At 44.2% G+C, this 16,394-nt stretch overlaps 1 protein-coding gene across 2 annotated transcripts in view; it reads left to right on the forward strand.

Annotated features, from left to right (window-relative positions):
- MYO15B (myosin XVB) overlaps positions 1–16,394 on the forward strand; it is an 810,836-nt gene that overhangs the window by 493,777 nt on the left and 300,665 nt on the right. For both annotated transcript variants that reach the window (XM_078654532.1, XM_078654533.1), the window contains 2 exons: positions 10,222–10,340; positions 11,110–11,228. In XM_078654532.1, coding sequence (XP_078510658.1) covers positions 10,222–10,340; positions 11,110–11,228 — 238 coding nt within the window. The remainder of the gene's footprint in view (positions 1–10,221; positions 10,341–11,109; positions 11,229–16,394) is intronic.

Below are 16,394 nucleotides of genomic sequence, written 5' to 3' on the forward strand. Positions count from 1 at the left end.
TTCTAATAAGGGACATGTTAGATGGTTCAACCTAGCGCTGCCAGTTGTGATAGACTGCTATCCTGTTCATTCAGTCCGTTTTTTATGGAGTCCAGAAGTGACATCCATTTGGACTCCCGTGTATTCAGGATAGATAGGAGGTTACCTCCCCTTCTCCCGAGAGTCACCTTTTCAACAGCAAACCACCGCAGGTCGGTGACCAAATGGCCAGCTGTGAGCCAGTGGTCCACAAGGGGGGCGCCTGCCACTTTGCATCTCAGTCTACTACAGTGGGAAGAAATTCTAGCCTTGATTTTTTGTTGCGTCTGACCTACATACAAATGACTGCATGGGCAACGGATGATGTATATCACTCCAGTAGAATTACAATTGGTGTAGTGTTTGAGGGTATACGTACGTCCACGGTGGTCAAATGTTTTGGTCTGGATTGTGGTGTCGCAGGCAGTACATCCACCACATCTATAGTGGCCAATCACAGGGGGCAAATTCCAGAGGGATGTTAGAGTGGGTTGGCTCTCGCCTTCAAGGAAAGAGTGAACCACCATGTCCCTTATGTTTTTAGCTCTCTTAAAAGAGTGAAGGGGCAACTCTGTTTGGTTGATGACATCAGCCACCAATGGCCAGTTATGGTTGATGATCTTCTTGATGTCGTTACTGCGAGTTGAAAAGGTCGTAACGCAAATCACGCGATCAGTTGTAGCACGTGAAGCGTCACTTGGATTAAGTAGGGAATCCCGGGGGTTATACCAAGCGCGCTTTCTTGCTCTCTTGACCAACCTAATTGGGTACCCCCGTGCTATCAAGCGTTCACTCAAGACCTCCGATTCTTTAAAATAATCGGCTCTTGTGGAGCAATTCCTCCTAACCCTGAAAAATTGGCCGACTAGCAGGTTATCTTTTAAACCCCTAGGGTGATGACTCTGGTATTGTAAAAGTGAATTACGCTCAGTTGGCTTCCTGAACAAGGTGGTGTGCAGATGATCTGATTCTGCGTAAATAGAAATGTCTAGGAAAGGTATAACTTCTTTGCTTGATTCCATCGTGAACTGGATCGCCGGATTTCGGGAGTTGAGCCAATTATGAAATACTTGGAGTTGGTCACCATCTCCGTCCCAAATACACAGGACGTCGTCTATGTATCTGACCCACAGGGGCAGATGTGCCTTAAACGGATTAGTAGCTGGAAAAATGTGCTGGTGTTCAAAATAATCCATGAAGATTATAGCCAGGTTTGGAGCGAAGGTGGCCCCCATCGCTACGCCCCTAGTCTGCAAATAAAAATGATCTTGAAAAATGAAAAAGTTTTGCATCATAGCAATTTCCAATAGTTGGATAATGAACTCAGTAGGGACCTGGAGAGGGGCAGTTCGAGTGTCTAAAGCCATTCTCATTATATCCAATGCTTCTTGTTGGGGGATGCTCGTATAGAGTGATATGATATCACATGTAACTAGGAGGGAACTTTCTGGATTAAAGGGTCGACCATCTATCAAATTAATGACTTGTGTGGTATCTCGTAAATAGGCTTTTGTATGGAGTGCGATGGGCTTCAGAAAAAAGTCAACATATTGACAAAGAGGTTCTAAAAGAGACCCACACCCAGAAACTATTGGGCGTCCAGGAGGTTGGCTAAGGTTCTTGTGTACCTTAGGTAAGGTATAAATTGTGGCCAGTCTGGGAAATTTTTGATTAAGGAACTCGAATTCCTGTTTGCTCAGAAACCCGGTATCCAAACCCTTTTGGGTCACCCTTAGGATGGTGTTAGCCAAATCACTTGAAGGGTCACTGGGTAAAAGACGGTAACTAATGCCATCTGATAGTTGTCTGTAGATTTCGGCTTTGTAATCAGAAAGATCTTGAACCACAATTGCACCGCCTTTATCCGCGGGTTTTATAACAACCTCTTTGTTGTTACTTAAATCCGCCAAAGCCTTCTTCTCTGTTTTTGGTAAATTCAACCTCGTAAATTTGGGCTCTTTGAGGGAAACTCTGAGATCACGTGCCAGTTTCTCCAATTTCTTTGTTTGTGCCGTAGTGTCGAAGTCTTTTATGGTTGCTTCCAAGTGGTCTATGGCCTCCTTGGCTTTGGTGAGTGTACTATCACCCAAGATTTCGGCCTTCAGATCTGCGATCTCTTTGCTTAAGGAGACTCCCTGTTCTGCAGCTGTCTCGACTCCCAGCACCATCCAGTGCCGGGAGCAATTATTTGCCACGTAACTAAATCCCTCTTTAAATTTAGGTACGTCGACAAATATCACAGGCTCGATTTTGATTTGCAATCCCACCGGGATTATATTCTCTTGCAAGTATCTCGTGAAAAGGTGTCCATGAAGTCTTGTTCGAATAAGTTTTTTCTCTAATCTTTCCAAACGGGCCACCTTATCATTAAGGGTGATGTCAATGGCCGGGACCGAGGTAGATAAGAAAGTGGACGATAGGTCTTTGGTTAGCTGGTTGATATACTCCTCTGTGTAGGAAAGTAACTCGGATTCGACCATGGTATAGCTAAATTTAATTTAGGGAAATGGAACCTCGCAGGTCAAACCTGCTCAGATAGTGTTACACAAAGGGGGGTTAAACCCATATAGTCACGGGGACCTGGGTGCTATGTGATACATGTATAGGAGAGGCCTACAAGAGGCCACCAACAGAATCAGGCAGGATGGGAAGGGGGTCGAGGCAAGCAACAGAAGCGGGTCACTTTTCGCCCCGAGACACACGGGGAGATATCCACACGCAGGAACACCTACAGATGGTAACCATGCCTACTCCATCAGCTCCTGTGACTTCCAGCGTCACTAGTCCAGTGATTAATATCTCAAAACATCAATTCCAGGAGGCTGAACTCAAGGTCCTCGGCCGAGGACTTTCTTATGTCCCCACTGCTTCGGTCAACAAATTCCTGCTGAAAACCGAACTGTATAGTTTTTTTAGAAGGATAAGGTTACGCTACTTCTTTCGAAATCAGACCACCAGACTTAATAATTCGGTTACCGGCCTGAGGGTCCCCTCAACCTTTTTTCCACCCACATATGCCATGAATAGCCGGATCCTTGCCTTTGAGGATATTGTGACCTCCTCCATAGATCTTTCCCTCAAAGAGCCCAAATTTACCAGGTTGAATTTACCAAAAACAGAGAAGAAGGCTTTGGCGGATTTAAGTAACAACAAAGAGGTTGTTATAAAACCCGCGGATAAAGGCGGTGCAATTGTGGTTCAAGATCTTTCTGATTACAAAGCCGAAATCTACAGACAACTATCAGATGGCATTAGTTACCGTCTTTTACCCAGTGACCCTTCAAGTGATTTGGCTAACACCATCCTAAGGGTGACCCAAAAGGGTTTGGATACCGGGTTTCTGAGCAAACAGGAATTCGAGTTCCTTAATCAAAAATTTCCCAGACTGGCCACAATTTATACCTTACCTAAGGTACACAAGAACCTTAGCCAACCTCCTGGACGCCCAATAGTTTCTGGGTGTGGGTCTCTTTTAGAACCTCTTTGTCAATATGTTGACTTTTTTCTGAAGCCCATCGCACTCCATACAAAAGCCTATTTACGAGATACCACACAAGTCATTAATTTGATAGATGGTCGACCCTTTAATCCAGAAAGTTCCCTCCTAGTTACATGTGATATCATATCACTCTATACGAGCATCCCCCAACAAGAAGCATTGGATATAATGAGAATGGCTTTAGACACTCGAACTGCCCCTCTCCAGGTCCCTACTGAGTTCATTATCCAACTATTGGAAATTGCTATGATGCAAAACTTTTTCATTTTTCAAGATCATTTTTATTTGCAGACTAGGGGCGTAGCGATGGGGGCCACCTTCGCTCCAAACCTGGCTATAATCTTCATGGATTATTTTGAACACCAGCACATTTTTCCAGCTACTAATCCGTTTAAGGCACATCTGCCCCTGTGGGTCAGATACATAGACGACGTCCTGTGTATTTGGGACGGAGATGGTGACCAACTCCAAGTATTTCATAATTGGCTCAACTCCCGAAATCCGGCGATCCAGTTCACGATGGAATCAAGCAAAGAAGTTATACCTTTCCTAGACATTTCTATTTACGCAGAATCAGATCATCTGCACACCACCTTGTTCAGGAAGCCAACTGAGCGTAATTCACTTTTACAATACCAGAGTCATCACCCTAGGGGTTTAAAAGATAACCTGCTAGTCGGCCAATTTTTCAGGGTTAGGAGGAATTGCTCCACAAGAGCCGATTATTTTAAAGAATCGGAGGTCTTGAGTGAACGCTTGATAGCACGGGGGTACCCAATTAGGTTGGTCAAGAGAGCAAGAAAGCGCGCTTGGTATAACCCCCGGGATTCCCTACTTAATCCAAGTGACGCTTCACGTGCTACAACTGATCGCGTGATTTGTGTTACGACCTTTTCAACTCGCAGTAACGACATCAAGAAGATCATCAACCATAACTGGCCATTGGTGGCTGATGTCATCAACCAAACAGAGTTGCCCCTTCACTCTTTTAAGAGAGCTAAAAACATAAGGGACATGGTGGTTCACTCTTTCCTTGAAGGCGAGAGCCAACCCACTCTAACATCCCTCTGGAATTTGCCCCCTGTGATTGGCCACTATAGATGTGGTGGATGTACTGCCTGCGACACCACAATCCAGACCAAAACATTTGACCACCGTGGACGTACGTATACCCTCAAACACTACACCAATTGTAATTCTACTGGAGTGATATACATCATCCGTTGCCCATGCAGTCATTTGTATGTAGGTCAGACGCAACAAAAAATCAAGGCTAGAATTTCTTCCCACTGTAGTAGACTGAGATGCAAAGTGGCAGGCGCCCCCCTTGTGGACCACTGGCTCACAGCTGGCCATTTGGTCACCGACCTGCGGTGGTTTGCTGTTGAAAAGGTGACTCTCGGGAGAAGGGGAGGTAACCTCCTATCTATCCTGAATACACGGGAGTCCAAATGGATGTCACTTCTGGACTCCATAAAAAACGGACTGAATGAACAGGATAGCAGTCTATCACAACTGGCAGCGCTAGGTTGAACCATCTAACATGTCCCTTATTAGAACACCTTGACCCCAATACTGAAACTCTGAAGTTTACCCTTTTGAATGCTTGGGCACACACTTTTTTGAATTTTGGTCAAATGGGTTTTCATCCTCCTGCGTGTGAGATGCACCCATGGTTCAGGATCTGTCTTAAATTATGTGTTGTTTTCCCTCTCTAGCTTGTAATCATGTCTCTTGACATATTGGTTGAACGGGTTTTCATCCTCCTGTGTGAGAGATGCACCCATTTTTCATAATACTTTCCTTAAAATATGTGATGCCACTCAATTTTGTAGTTATGTATTTAATTAAGGAATGGGTCTACTTCCTCCTGTGTGAGAGAAGCACCATTTGTAATAAACGACAATCTAGGTGTTGTAAATTGCAGTTGTGGTCGACATCCTCATAGATGAGAGCCGCACCGATTTATCCTGTGATAATATATATTTTTTATGCGGGTTCAGACACTCCCTACGAATTTAATATCGCTGCCTTAAACTATCACCCTTCACCGCGGTAGCCTTGAGTATTTCTTCCATTTTCATGGAACCAACATTAGCTGGCCCCGCCCACAAACTCCGCATTGCTGCTTTGCGGAGTTGCTGTCCGGATTCTTGCAGACATCCCTCAGGTCTGATCCTTGCAGACGCTTTCCAGTCAATCTAATGTAAGTGAATATTTGGCGGGCGTCTCCTATCGGCTCCTTAGAGCTCCGAAATTAATCATTATCCCGTTTTTTTAGGAACCAAGGGACTACGAGCCCCGTGAATTAATCTCTATCTTCTGTGGAGCCTTGCAGTAATACATCGGCTTTACACCCAGACGGAAAGCTCACGTACCACAATTTCTTGTGAGTAAGAGCCCCAGTACGATAGTGTACGGTTGTGTCTGACGCAATTTTCAAGTATATACTCTAGCTCTTCTCTTTAATTATTTCTCCGATGGCAGGTTGGATTTGATAAACACACGCCTACCCGCCTTCGTGTTAGCAGTCTCTCCAAACAGACGGCTCCTCACATTACCACGGTGACGGAGACCTCTGATTACCTTGTCCACAAAACAATCTCTTGTAAGTTCGCCAATATTGGCCTTTAATTAATTCGTGAATTTCTTGGGTCATCATTTTCTGTATTAAGTAACACGAGTTTTTCACCTACTTAATTTCAGCGTGTCCGAATGGTCACATTCCACTAAGAGTGCCCCACTCGTTGTTTCCTGGTGTAATAATTTCGCCAGAGTTTCGAGGTATTTAAGTATTTAATTAATTATTATCTTATGATTATGAGAGTGGCAACAAGATCTGTTGTTCTGCTCTTGTGGCCGCCCTAAATGCTAAATAGAGGGCCCTTAGTGCTTTCTTTTACCTACCATAAGATGTAATTTGACATAGCGCATGTATAGATTTAACTGTTGACTTTCTCCTCTCCTGTTGATTTTTCGACCATTAGTGACTGACCGCGACTTAATTGCGTGGCGCCAACTCTGTGTACAGAGCCCCCCCAGGCCGTACCCCATGGTAATTCAATTTTGCTGTAATAGCTTTAAATTAATTACTTGGTTTAGACTATTGGATAAACTGCCGTCTTTACCATGTATTAAAGTCAAAATGTTTTTCCCCCACAGTGTGGCCCCTTCCCCTTCCCCGTATGACGTCCTGATGAAGACCCCGTGAAAGGACTTTACCCAGCCTGTTATTAGGGGTCGAAACGTCGACTGTTTGTTTTTTGCTGATACACCAGGCACAACCCTTATTAATTTGAATTATCAAATGTGCTGGATGTTTTGGACTATTTATTAATTGTCTGATTTTGGCCGTATTTTGGCCTCTGTATTGTCAATTTTCCGTACAGTGTCACTAACCTTGTAATAACCTGGTCACTATTTATACTGTGTCTATTTGTTTCTTTACTTTCTCCTTCAGTTTCTTTTCCTCTCTCTCCCTTTCTCCCCTCCCCGTTGGGGCTTTGTCAATATATGAAATTTTGTATTGAAACAGATAATTTGTTGTCTTCTATCCTTTGGTAATAAAACCTTATTACCAATGGAAACTTCGTTGTATATTTTTTCTAAATTGTAATTAATCACTTTTTAGTGTGGCCCGTTGGCATACACTACCTTTACGGGGACCCTCTCCTATACATGTATCTCCTTTAAAATAGACTTCTTTTCATCTGAATTCATCTGTCAACCAACACTTTTTTTTACAAGTGGCTTCTCAATGAATAGAAACAGTAATCTCTGAGTTTCCAGATGCTCTGGGAAAATGTAAGCTCTTCGATCTGCAATAATAAGAATGTTGCTTGCATCACACTGAGTAAACCATATTGTCTGCAAAGGCCGACCAACTTCTCCACTTGGACCAGGATCAAATTGAGATTATGAAGGTCCTTGACCTTAGCTCTGCTTTTGTCCACCTGGCGTCCTAAGCATGGTACAAGAGGCAAAATATTCTAAAGTTTTGCTCGCGTGCCAGCTCCAGCTAAACACATGCATCTGATAGAAGCAACAGGTGCCTCTGGCCAAGAGTAGCTGTATCTGGATGGATGGATGCATGAATGGATGGACGCATGGATGGATGGATTGATTGATTGCCTTCAGTATCACCAATATAAATACCAAATAAGACGCTAATTTCAGTATCACCAATATAAATACCAAATAAGAAGCTATCAAGCTATCCTTCGCTTGAATATATACAAACAATCTGCACTGAATGACATTGAAGAAGCATTGACGAACTTCCACTATTAGCAACGGTTGCTCCTGCCTCCTAGTTATATAAATGACTTCATAAACAAGTTTTTTTTAAATATATTCAGTGTCAGATTTCCATATATACAATTCAGTTGGAATTGTTTACTAAGACGTAAGAGCGTGGACCAAAAGAGGAGCTGAGATTAGTGAGAGAAGTAGTCTATAAGCGGGCTCATCACAGTGTTCTTTGGTGCACAGTAGTGATGAGAAAGGCTCAAAGATAATTGGTCAATGTAGGAGTGATTAAAAAGATTCATGGACAGCAATGACAGAACAGTATGGCTAAAACCAGACAGTAAAAGCAGGTCGAGACAGCTAGTACAGTCCGGCACCCGATATGCCAAAAACTGCTGAAAGATCAAGAAGAAAGAGAAATCATTTGTTCGGAGTGATGTACAGAGGTGAGATAATTTGTGACAAAGAGGACAGAGTAGGACTTTTCTGTAGATTACACTGCCAACATCATACATGAATAGGAACGTGCAATTGAGAGTCCAGAAAAAAGAAGGTTTCTGGTGTGCAAGAAGATCAAATAGAATGGAAAGAATTGACATTTGTTGCTTGGTAACAAGGAGAGATAGAGACGTTTTTGTAAGTAGATGAAGGATTTGATCATTCTTAAAAAAAACGAAGACCTAATTTTTCTGCACAACCTGTTGCTATGACTTCACCTCTAAATAGTCACTTGCGACACAATCCTGTAGCGCTGAATTGGTGTGATGCCTAAAATGTACTTCCTCCTCCTTTTCAAGTGCCCAAGCGAATTACCTACCTTCCTCTCATGATGCTACTATACTGTTTAAAGAGTTAAAGTTCCACCACAAGACACATTTCCTTCTTTGACTCGACCCTCTGAGTTCAGTTTCATCTGGAATTATGCTAAACCCAACTCGGCATCATAATGAGGAGCAGAGTGTGAGGCAAATAGGCAAAGTAAGTTCTTGTGGACTGATCTGGGACTTAAGTTGCTGTCCTTAAGTGCTGCTTGTGTAGAGTCCTAGCAGACGACCTTGAGGCCGGGTTCCTTGAACTTGCCACTCGCACAGTAAACGTGTGTGAGTATCTTCAAACTCCTGCATCTTGTGGGTGAACTGCTGCTAATTAGGGTTAAGCAGAAAGATTTATCGGCTGAGTGCATAGACTAGTAGGTGAAAAGGCAGCTGCACTCATGCTTTAAATTTGTGGCTTCACTGCTGGTTGCAAAGTGCCTCAGCGCTTCAATTCGGCAGAGGCACGCATGCGCATGTATGTGATAATGATTGCCTCATTGCTGGACAGTCATGGCAAGACAAGCCCCAAACACAACCTCCACGGGCTATGTTCAGAATTAAAGCAGCAAAGAGCAAAAACTAATTTCCCCTGACCAGTAGCGTAAGCTAATAGGCTTCTAATTATGATCTGACGCTTCCTGCATGTCCGGGTAGGTTAGTCTAGTCTAGTATTTTACTGCAAAAAAACAGGTACAATTCTGTATGGGGGTGTAAAATGTGTGTCTGTGTAACATTTATGATGGTGTAAGTACAGCTGTGGGGATGTTTCATTGTCCAAAGTCTCGGCCCCCTTTTTCATTTAATGACATTTTGATGGTTTAAATGCACTGGGGATGTTTAATTGTTCAGAATCACATAGCTCAATTTGTATTGGTTAACAGAGGCTTCATTTTATTGGCGTGGTTACTTTAATACTCACAGACTCGTGGATCCGATTATCATCGAATAGCATTCTGCTGGCTTAATTGTGTTTTTGCTATGATATATTGTTGCTTAGAATCTCGTTGTTTTCTTTTATGACAATATTTATGATGGCTTTGTTTTACTGTTGAAGCTCTTTTATTCGAGATAAAATTAGTAAAGTTAGCACAGTGCTGCACATTAGGTCGTTCGTGGCTTAGACTACCAATTAGAGAACATTTTCTCTTCCTCAATGAAATACTTCTGTACTCTACTTTATTGGCATTCGCAAGAAAGGGTGCTATGATTTCATAGGTTGATTTTTCTGATGGCTTTGTCTCATTGGTTGAGATGATTATTACTTCAAATCTCTACTCTCCCTTTTCCATCCATTGATATTTCTAAAAGATTTCATGGTTGGCGATCATTTGTTTCTGAGACATTTCGTAAGTTGATTGTCATGCTTCTTCGGCTCTTATTGGTTGAAGTCGCCTATAGCTGGGACGTTCATTGGCTAAGGTCTTTTATGACCATTGGGGTACTTCTGCACTCTGTTTTATTGGTAGTACCAGATCATGTGTTTCTGTTTCCATTGTTTGAAACTTTTTAATGACCAGCTGTAATTTCTCACTGTCTGGTTGGGGTATTTATCATCTTAAGACTAAGACGACTGTCTAGAGGATGCATTAGTTAAGCCTCTTTGGTTTGGTAAATGCTGACTTTGGTCTCTCTTGCTCACAGCCGAGTTTCGTGTTGGGACAGATGCAAAATCCATCTTGGAAGAGGGTATAAAGAAACGGATTGTGGTGGCTGCCCGCGATAACTGGGCCAACTATTTTTCACGTCTTTTCACTGTCACAGTAAGTAAAGCACTTGAGAGTCCATCACAAATCCCATGTATCTGCCCTGTCATGAATGTTGGAAAGGAACACCATCAGATCAAAGGTATCATCCATCACCTGTGAGTATGCCTTGTCGTCGTCTAAAGAAGTTAATGCATACTTCACCGTAGGAAACCAGCATAGCCTTTGTGCCTTCCCCAGTACCAATCTTCAGCATACGTATTTGCCCCGACACCATTAGTGCACGAAAAGTCCAGATGAGTCATAGCAATCATTAATATGATCTTGCATCTACTACCCATCTAGAATTGCTACACACCCTCTTCCAGGCTAAAGCAGCCATCACTAAATCCTCTCTACCCTATTCCCTGTCACCTTCAGTGGTGGAGAAGCTGTGGTAGAATATGCCTGCCATTACCTCACCTTGTTCCAGTCCTCTCATCATGAGAGCACCGAACAACCCTCAAACCAACCCATCCCCTGTGTATGTCCTGTCACCTTGATAGAAGACCTCTGCTGGACATTATCAGCCTCCATTAAAACAGTGGGCTTGCCTTCACATCACTTTAAAAGTAGCCTCCTGGATTCCAACTTTACAGTCACAAGAGAAAGCCTGCTGGACCATAGCAGCTATCACTTATGTCTGTCTCTGCTTGGTAACCATCAACTCTAGGTTCCCCATTCCACAGATCCTATGGCCCCATTACAACCAAGACTGAACCCTTCACTGGATCCATTTGACTGTCAAGTGTGTCTCTTCTGACGAAAATCCTTTCTCTTGTTTTAGGGGGAGAATGGGAGTGATGTGCAGCTACTTGGCGTCTCTCACCGCGGTATCAGGCTCCTGAAGATTGTGAAAGCTGCTGGTTTTAATCCTGAACACCTGAAAATCCTCTGCAGCTACAGGTACCATCTCATTTCAGTCCCGAGCAAGATTGTTCCCAGTGGGCAAGGGATACAATTACAGTGTTGTGTAACCTGGCCTCAGCTTCTCTTGTGCACAACTCAAAGAAAGACGGATGCATGGTTAAAGTTTATAATAGGCATCCTGTGACAGTGCTTCAGACTGAGCTGGTATGGCTTGAACATATGGTATGGCTTGAACAGATGCAGTTGCAAGCTAAGAGCCAGTGTAACCTGTCACTGACTTGTGAATCTTTCTGTCCAGGACCTATTGGTGTTAAGGAACTGTAAGGAAATGGCTCTTTTTGCTTGATCACCCCCCAAGTTTTTTACTGATTCTGCTAGGTTTTCAAATCTGAGAGTGCACTGCGGCCTCCTAACCAGACCTGAGTGCCAGTGTTCTAACCCATTTCAAAATGTATGTTAAATTGGCTAACCTCAATTGGCATGTTATGTTATTGCAGTTGATAACGCGCACAGCTACTCCAAGAAGTCTCCCGGCGCAAGCCTTGAGGTGTAAGGTAATGTTAATTAGTTAAACAGAAATGTTTTTAGCTATTTTTTTAAACGAGCATAAACTGACTTACGTATAAGCCCTTAGTATATGGTACCAACAGTGCTGAGGGCATGTAAGTTAGAGTGTCCACTCAAGTTAGAGTATCCACTCATGCTGCAGCACTGATTGCGCTACCCTGCATGTGAGAAAGTACAAAATGTCTCCCAGCCTGCCACTGCAGCCTGGAAGAGCAGTTTTAAAACGGCTACCTCGAATTTCCCAATTAAACCAATGGTAAAGCCCCCACTTTCCTTAACAATATATATAAGACTCCCCTAAGGAAGGCCTATTGAGCCCTAATGCCGGTAGGTGTATATTATTAAGTAGGACATATACTTTTAATATGTTGTAATAGCAAAACTTCCAAATTGTAGTTCTCCAGTATTGGGGTATCTTTCAAATATTCACATGCCTGAATCATTCCCTGTCGTCGGGGTGGAGTCCCTTGGTACATACAAAAGCAATAATTATGCACAGAATAACCATAACATAGGTAACATAGAACCAGGAAGTAAAGTAGCCAGAAACTAAAAGGAAAAAACGTCCACATTTATGACTTGTCCAAGTCATTATATACAGTCCTAACTGCAGCCAATCAGGCGACAGCACCCTCCAGAATGTTCTCCTCAGAGGCTCAGGCTCTCAGATTTTCTACAGCACGTCGTGTTAAGGGAGTCTCCCTGAGCTCTGCTCAGTACTTTTCAATTTCCTTCAGGAATTCTTCTTTTCATGATGTCTTCATCTAAGAAATCTCTCTTTCGACCTTGTGAGTCTTGTGGGAAGCTCCGGCTGTTTTCTGAGGACCCCCACAAGAAGTGCTTTTATTGCTTGTATCCTGATCACCAGGTGAGAGCCTGCAAGATCTGCAGAACCTTCCCTCAAAAAACCCTCAGAGAAGGACGTCTACTTCTGTGGCTACAGAAGATTAAAGATCAAGACAACCCCTTATCTGATGTGGGGAGTGTTACCTTCGTCAACGGCATCGACGACGATATCTTCGTCGATGAAGCCTACCGTCGACGCTACAACGTCGACTGCCACCTTCTTGTCGCCGAGACCTCAGATGATCATGTCGTCGGCATCATCACCGTCAACGCTGGTATCCGTCTCCGTGAAGCCAATTTTGTTGATGAAGGAATTGAAATCTACCGTTGACGTCCCTTCGACAATGACAAAGATTAGAAGGGTCTCTTTGACCATTGCCTCATCGACGGCTGCCTCGTCGATGGCTGCCTCGTCGTCGAAGGCTGCCTCGTTGTCAAAAGCCGCTTCGTCATCGAAGATTACCTCGTCGTCGACAGCTACCTCGTCGTTGACGATTACCTCATTGACACCAGCCTCGTCGATGACGACTGCGTCGACGGCTCCCTCGTCAACACTACAATTATCTTCTTGCACAGCGTTGCAGGTTTGGTCAGCGTCTACGGCCACGACACCTTCTACACCATCTACGACGTCTGCGCACTTGCCTCCATTGACAACAGCATCTTCCTTGCTGCACAGGCGTGGATCTTCATTGGAGGCCCTCTCTCCACTTCATATTTCCCCTACTAAGGTACCGCTGTAGTTACCTGAACAGCTGCTGGATTATGGAGAGGATGAGGAGGAATCCGAAGAGGATGACAGATTTTGCACTGCCAGGAGCCCTTCAGAATTATTCATTAAATATCATGAGGAGGATCAGGAGAACAATCCTTCCACAGAGACTGTTGGTCCAGCTACAGATGCGATCCCTACGGAAAAAATGCTTTTGGCTCTGTTAAATATTTTACAGTTCATGTTGGATGATTATGATCACCGTTTCCCTCCATCTGAATCGGCTTCGTCTGTTCCACCAACGCCTGTCCCTCAAACTTCCTCTTCTGCATTGAGGTCACCCAGACCACCTTCTCCGGTGCCTTCTCATCATTCTCATGATGTTCATACCTCGGACAAGGATAAGGAGGAAGGAGAAATGGACAACAGATTGCTTCTTACGGATTGGGACGATTACCAGATACAAACTCCGTCTCCTTCAACTCTGGCTCCCATCGATTCTCCTCCAGTTGACATCGGAGGTTTTCATCTTCTTATGGAAAGGGCAACACAAAGGTTCCTCCTGCCTATGGAAACAAAAAAGGATGAATGTTTCTTATACAACTTCAAAGATCAGCCGAGGAAACAGATACGGATTATTCCAATCATTGACTTCATTTGGCAAGAGAGATTGAAGGTAATGAAAGCTCCTGCTTCTGTTCCTGCAGTCCTGCCCCACCTCAACAAAAAATATGAGGCACCAGACAAAATTTGCCTGCATGCCTCATAGGTCAACCAAAAGCTGACTCTGTTATAGGCCAAGTAGCGCAATGACAAGCAAGAAACCCCTCGTCTCCGGTTACAGCTCCTCCGGATTGAGATGGCAGACGATTGGACGCTATTGGCAGAAAAGTTTCCACCATGGCAGCGACAACCGTCCGTGCTGCTAATTCTCTGGCCATTTTATACCGATACGACAGGCAGATGACCATTTCTGGGCTTCTGGTATATAGGCCTCCTGGGCATGATAGGGGCTTCTCAGCGGCTTTCCTGGAAACTGTGGGGTCCTTGGCTGTAAATACGGCACACTTTAGTATCTTTGGAGATTTGAACCTCCATTTCGATAATACCTTGGACAAAAAGATCAATGGCCTTCTTGCGGATCTAGCTGCTTTCCAGTTGCGCCAATTGGTTCTGAGCCCCACCCACAGGGATGGCCACCTACTAGACCCTATATTTTCGAATTTAGAGATGGCCATTTCAGACAGACCCATTCCGGTCCCTTGGTCGGATCATCTGCTTGTAGGCATGTCACTACCCTTAATAAACACCCTGAACAGGCAGACTAGTCACTCGGTACATAGACGTCCCTGGCGGAAACTACGTCTGGAGGACTTTCATGCCCTGCTCATATCTAATCCTTTGGATGTGGGAGATAATACCGAAGAAAGGTATGAGATGTTCTGTGCCTGGATTACAAAAGCTCTGGATGCCTTAATCCCGGCCAGTTGGTCTAAATGCGGCTCTTTCATACATAACCTGTGGTACAATGACTCTTTAAAAATCTTGAGGAGTGCCTGCAAAAGAGGATATGGAGGAAATTGTATGACTCCGCAACCAAAAAACTTTATACATCAGCCCAAAAACCGTATCATAGGGCGGTTTGCAGAACATGCGCCGCATACTATGCTGAAGAGATCAGGAGCAGTACAACTCCCTCCAAAGTCATTTTTAAAATTCTGAAAGACCTCACCACCAAGAAGACGCCGAGACAGGCTCTGACCGCCAAAACTTATTGTGAGAACCTGGCAACCTTCTTAATTGAGAAGGTACGCACAATATATAGATCCTTTGCCACCAATGCCCCGCCGACTGCTCTGACCTGTGAAATGACTCAAATTAGACCAGAGCGTATTAACAAACTTTTGACTATCCCGGATATCAGCTATGAGGACTTTACTAGATTATGTGGAAAAGTCAAATCGGGCTCTCCAGCAGACCCCCTAAGACCGGCTCAATTCAGGGAAGCACCTACTTCCATTCTTGATCCCCTTCGACAAATTATTAATTCTTCTTTGAAATCCGCGGAGATACCTGCAAGATGGAAGCAAGCCTGGGTTTCCCCAATCATAAAAAACCTACTTTAGACCCCAATAAACTGGAACATTTTAGGCCTATCTCCCTGCTTCCTGGCCTGCTAAAGTAACGGAAGCACATGTCAATAAAATAATTACCAGCTTCCTCCAATCCAATAACACTCTGGACGCCTCTCAACACGGCTTCCGAGCCGGTCATAGTACCGAGACAGCACTTCTAAGCGTGACGGAACATCTCCGGTCCACTTTGGACTCGGGTCAAACGGCGGCACTGATCCTGTTGGATCTGAGTGCCGCCTTTGACACTGTCTCGCATGCGATTTTGCTGGTTTAGAGCCTTCCTAACGGGAAGAAGTTTCAGTGTTTCCACCCCTCCGTTCCTCTCTAAAGTACACACTATTGATCAAGGCGTCCCTCAGGGCTCGGCTCTCAGACCCACGTTATTTAACCTTTATGTGCAGCCACTAGCAGCGTTCGCTAAGCTATGGGACCTTGATATGATCTCATATGCGGACGACACGCAGCTGGTGGTAGCCCTGACTGAGGACACTGTTCACAATGCCATCAGATTTGAATGTGGACTTTCGGCTGTCGCAGATTGGATGACGCTTAACTGTCTGCAGTTTAACGCTAGCAAGACAGAGGTCCTACTTGTGGGCAAAAACACTTCTGCCTGGGGAGGACATTGGTGGCCTGACATTTTGGGTAACCTTCCTGATGCAAAAACTGAGGTAAAAAACCTGGGGGTATGGATCGACTCCTCTCTTAGTTTCTGCACCCACACCAAGAAAACAGCAGCTATGTGTTTTGGGATTTTACGGAACCTCCGACCTATTTTGAAATTCTTTGACCCTCATACCCGCCAGCTCATAGTGCAATCCACCATTCTTTCCCGTCTTGGCTATGCCAGTGCCTTGCTGTTAGGAGCTAATCAGTCAGAGATCAACAGGCTACAGCAGGTTCAAAATGAGGCAGCAAGAAGCCTAGTTGGCCTACCTCGTT

Source organism: Lissotriton helveticus, chromosome 7, assembly GCF_964261635.1.
Source record: "Lissotriton helveticus chromosome 7, aLisHel1.1, whole genome shotgun sequence".
NCBI classification, from domain to species: domain Eukaryota; kingdom Metazoa; phylum Chordata; class Amphibia; order Caudata; family Salamandridae; genus Lissotriton; species Lissotriton helveticus.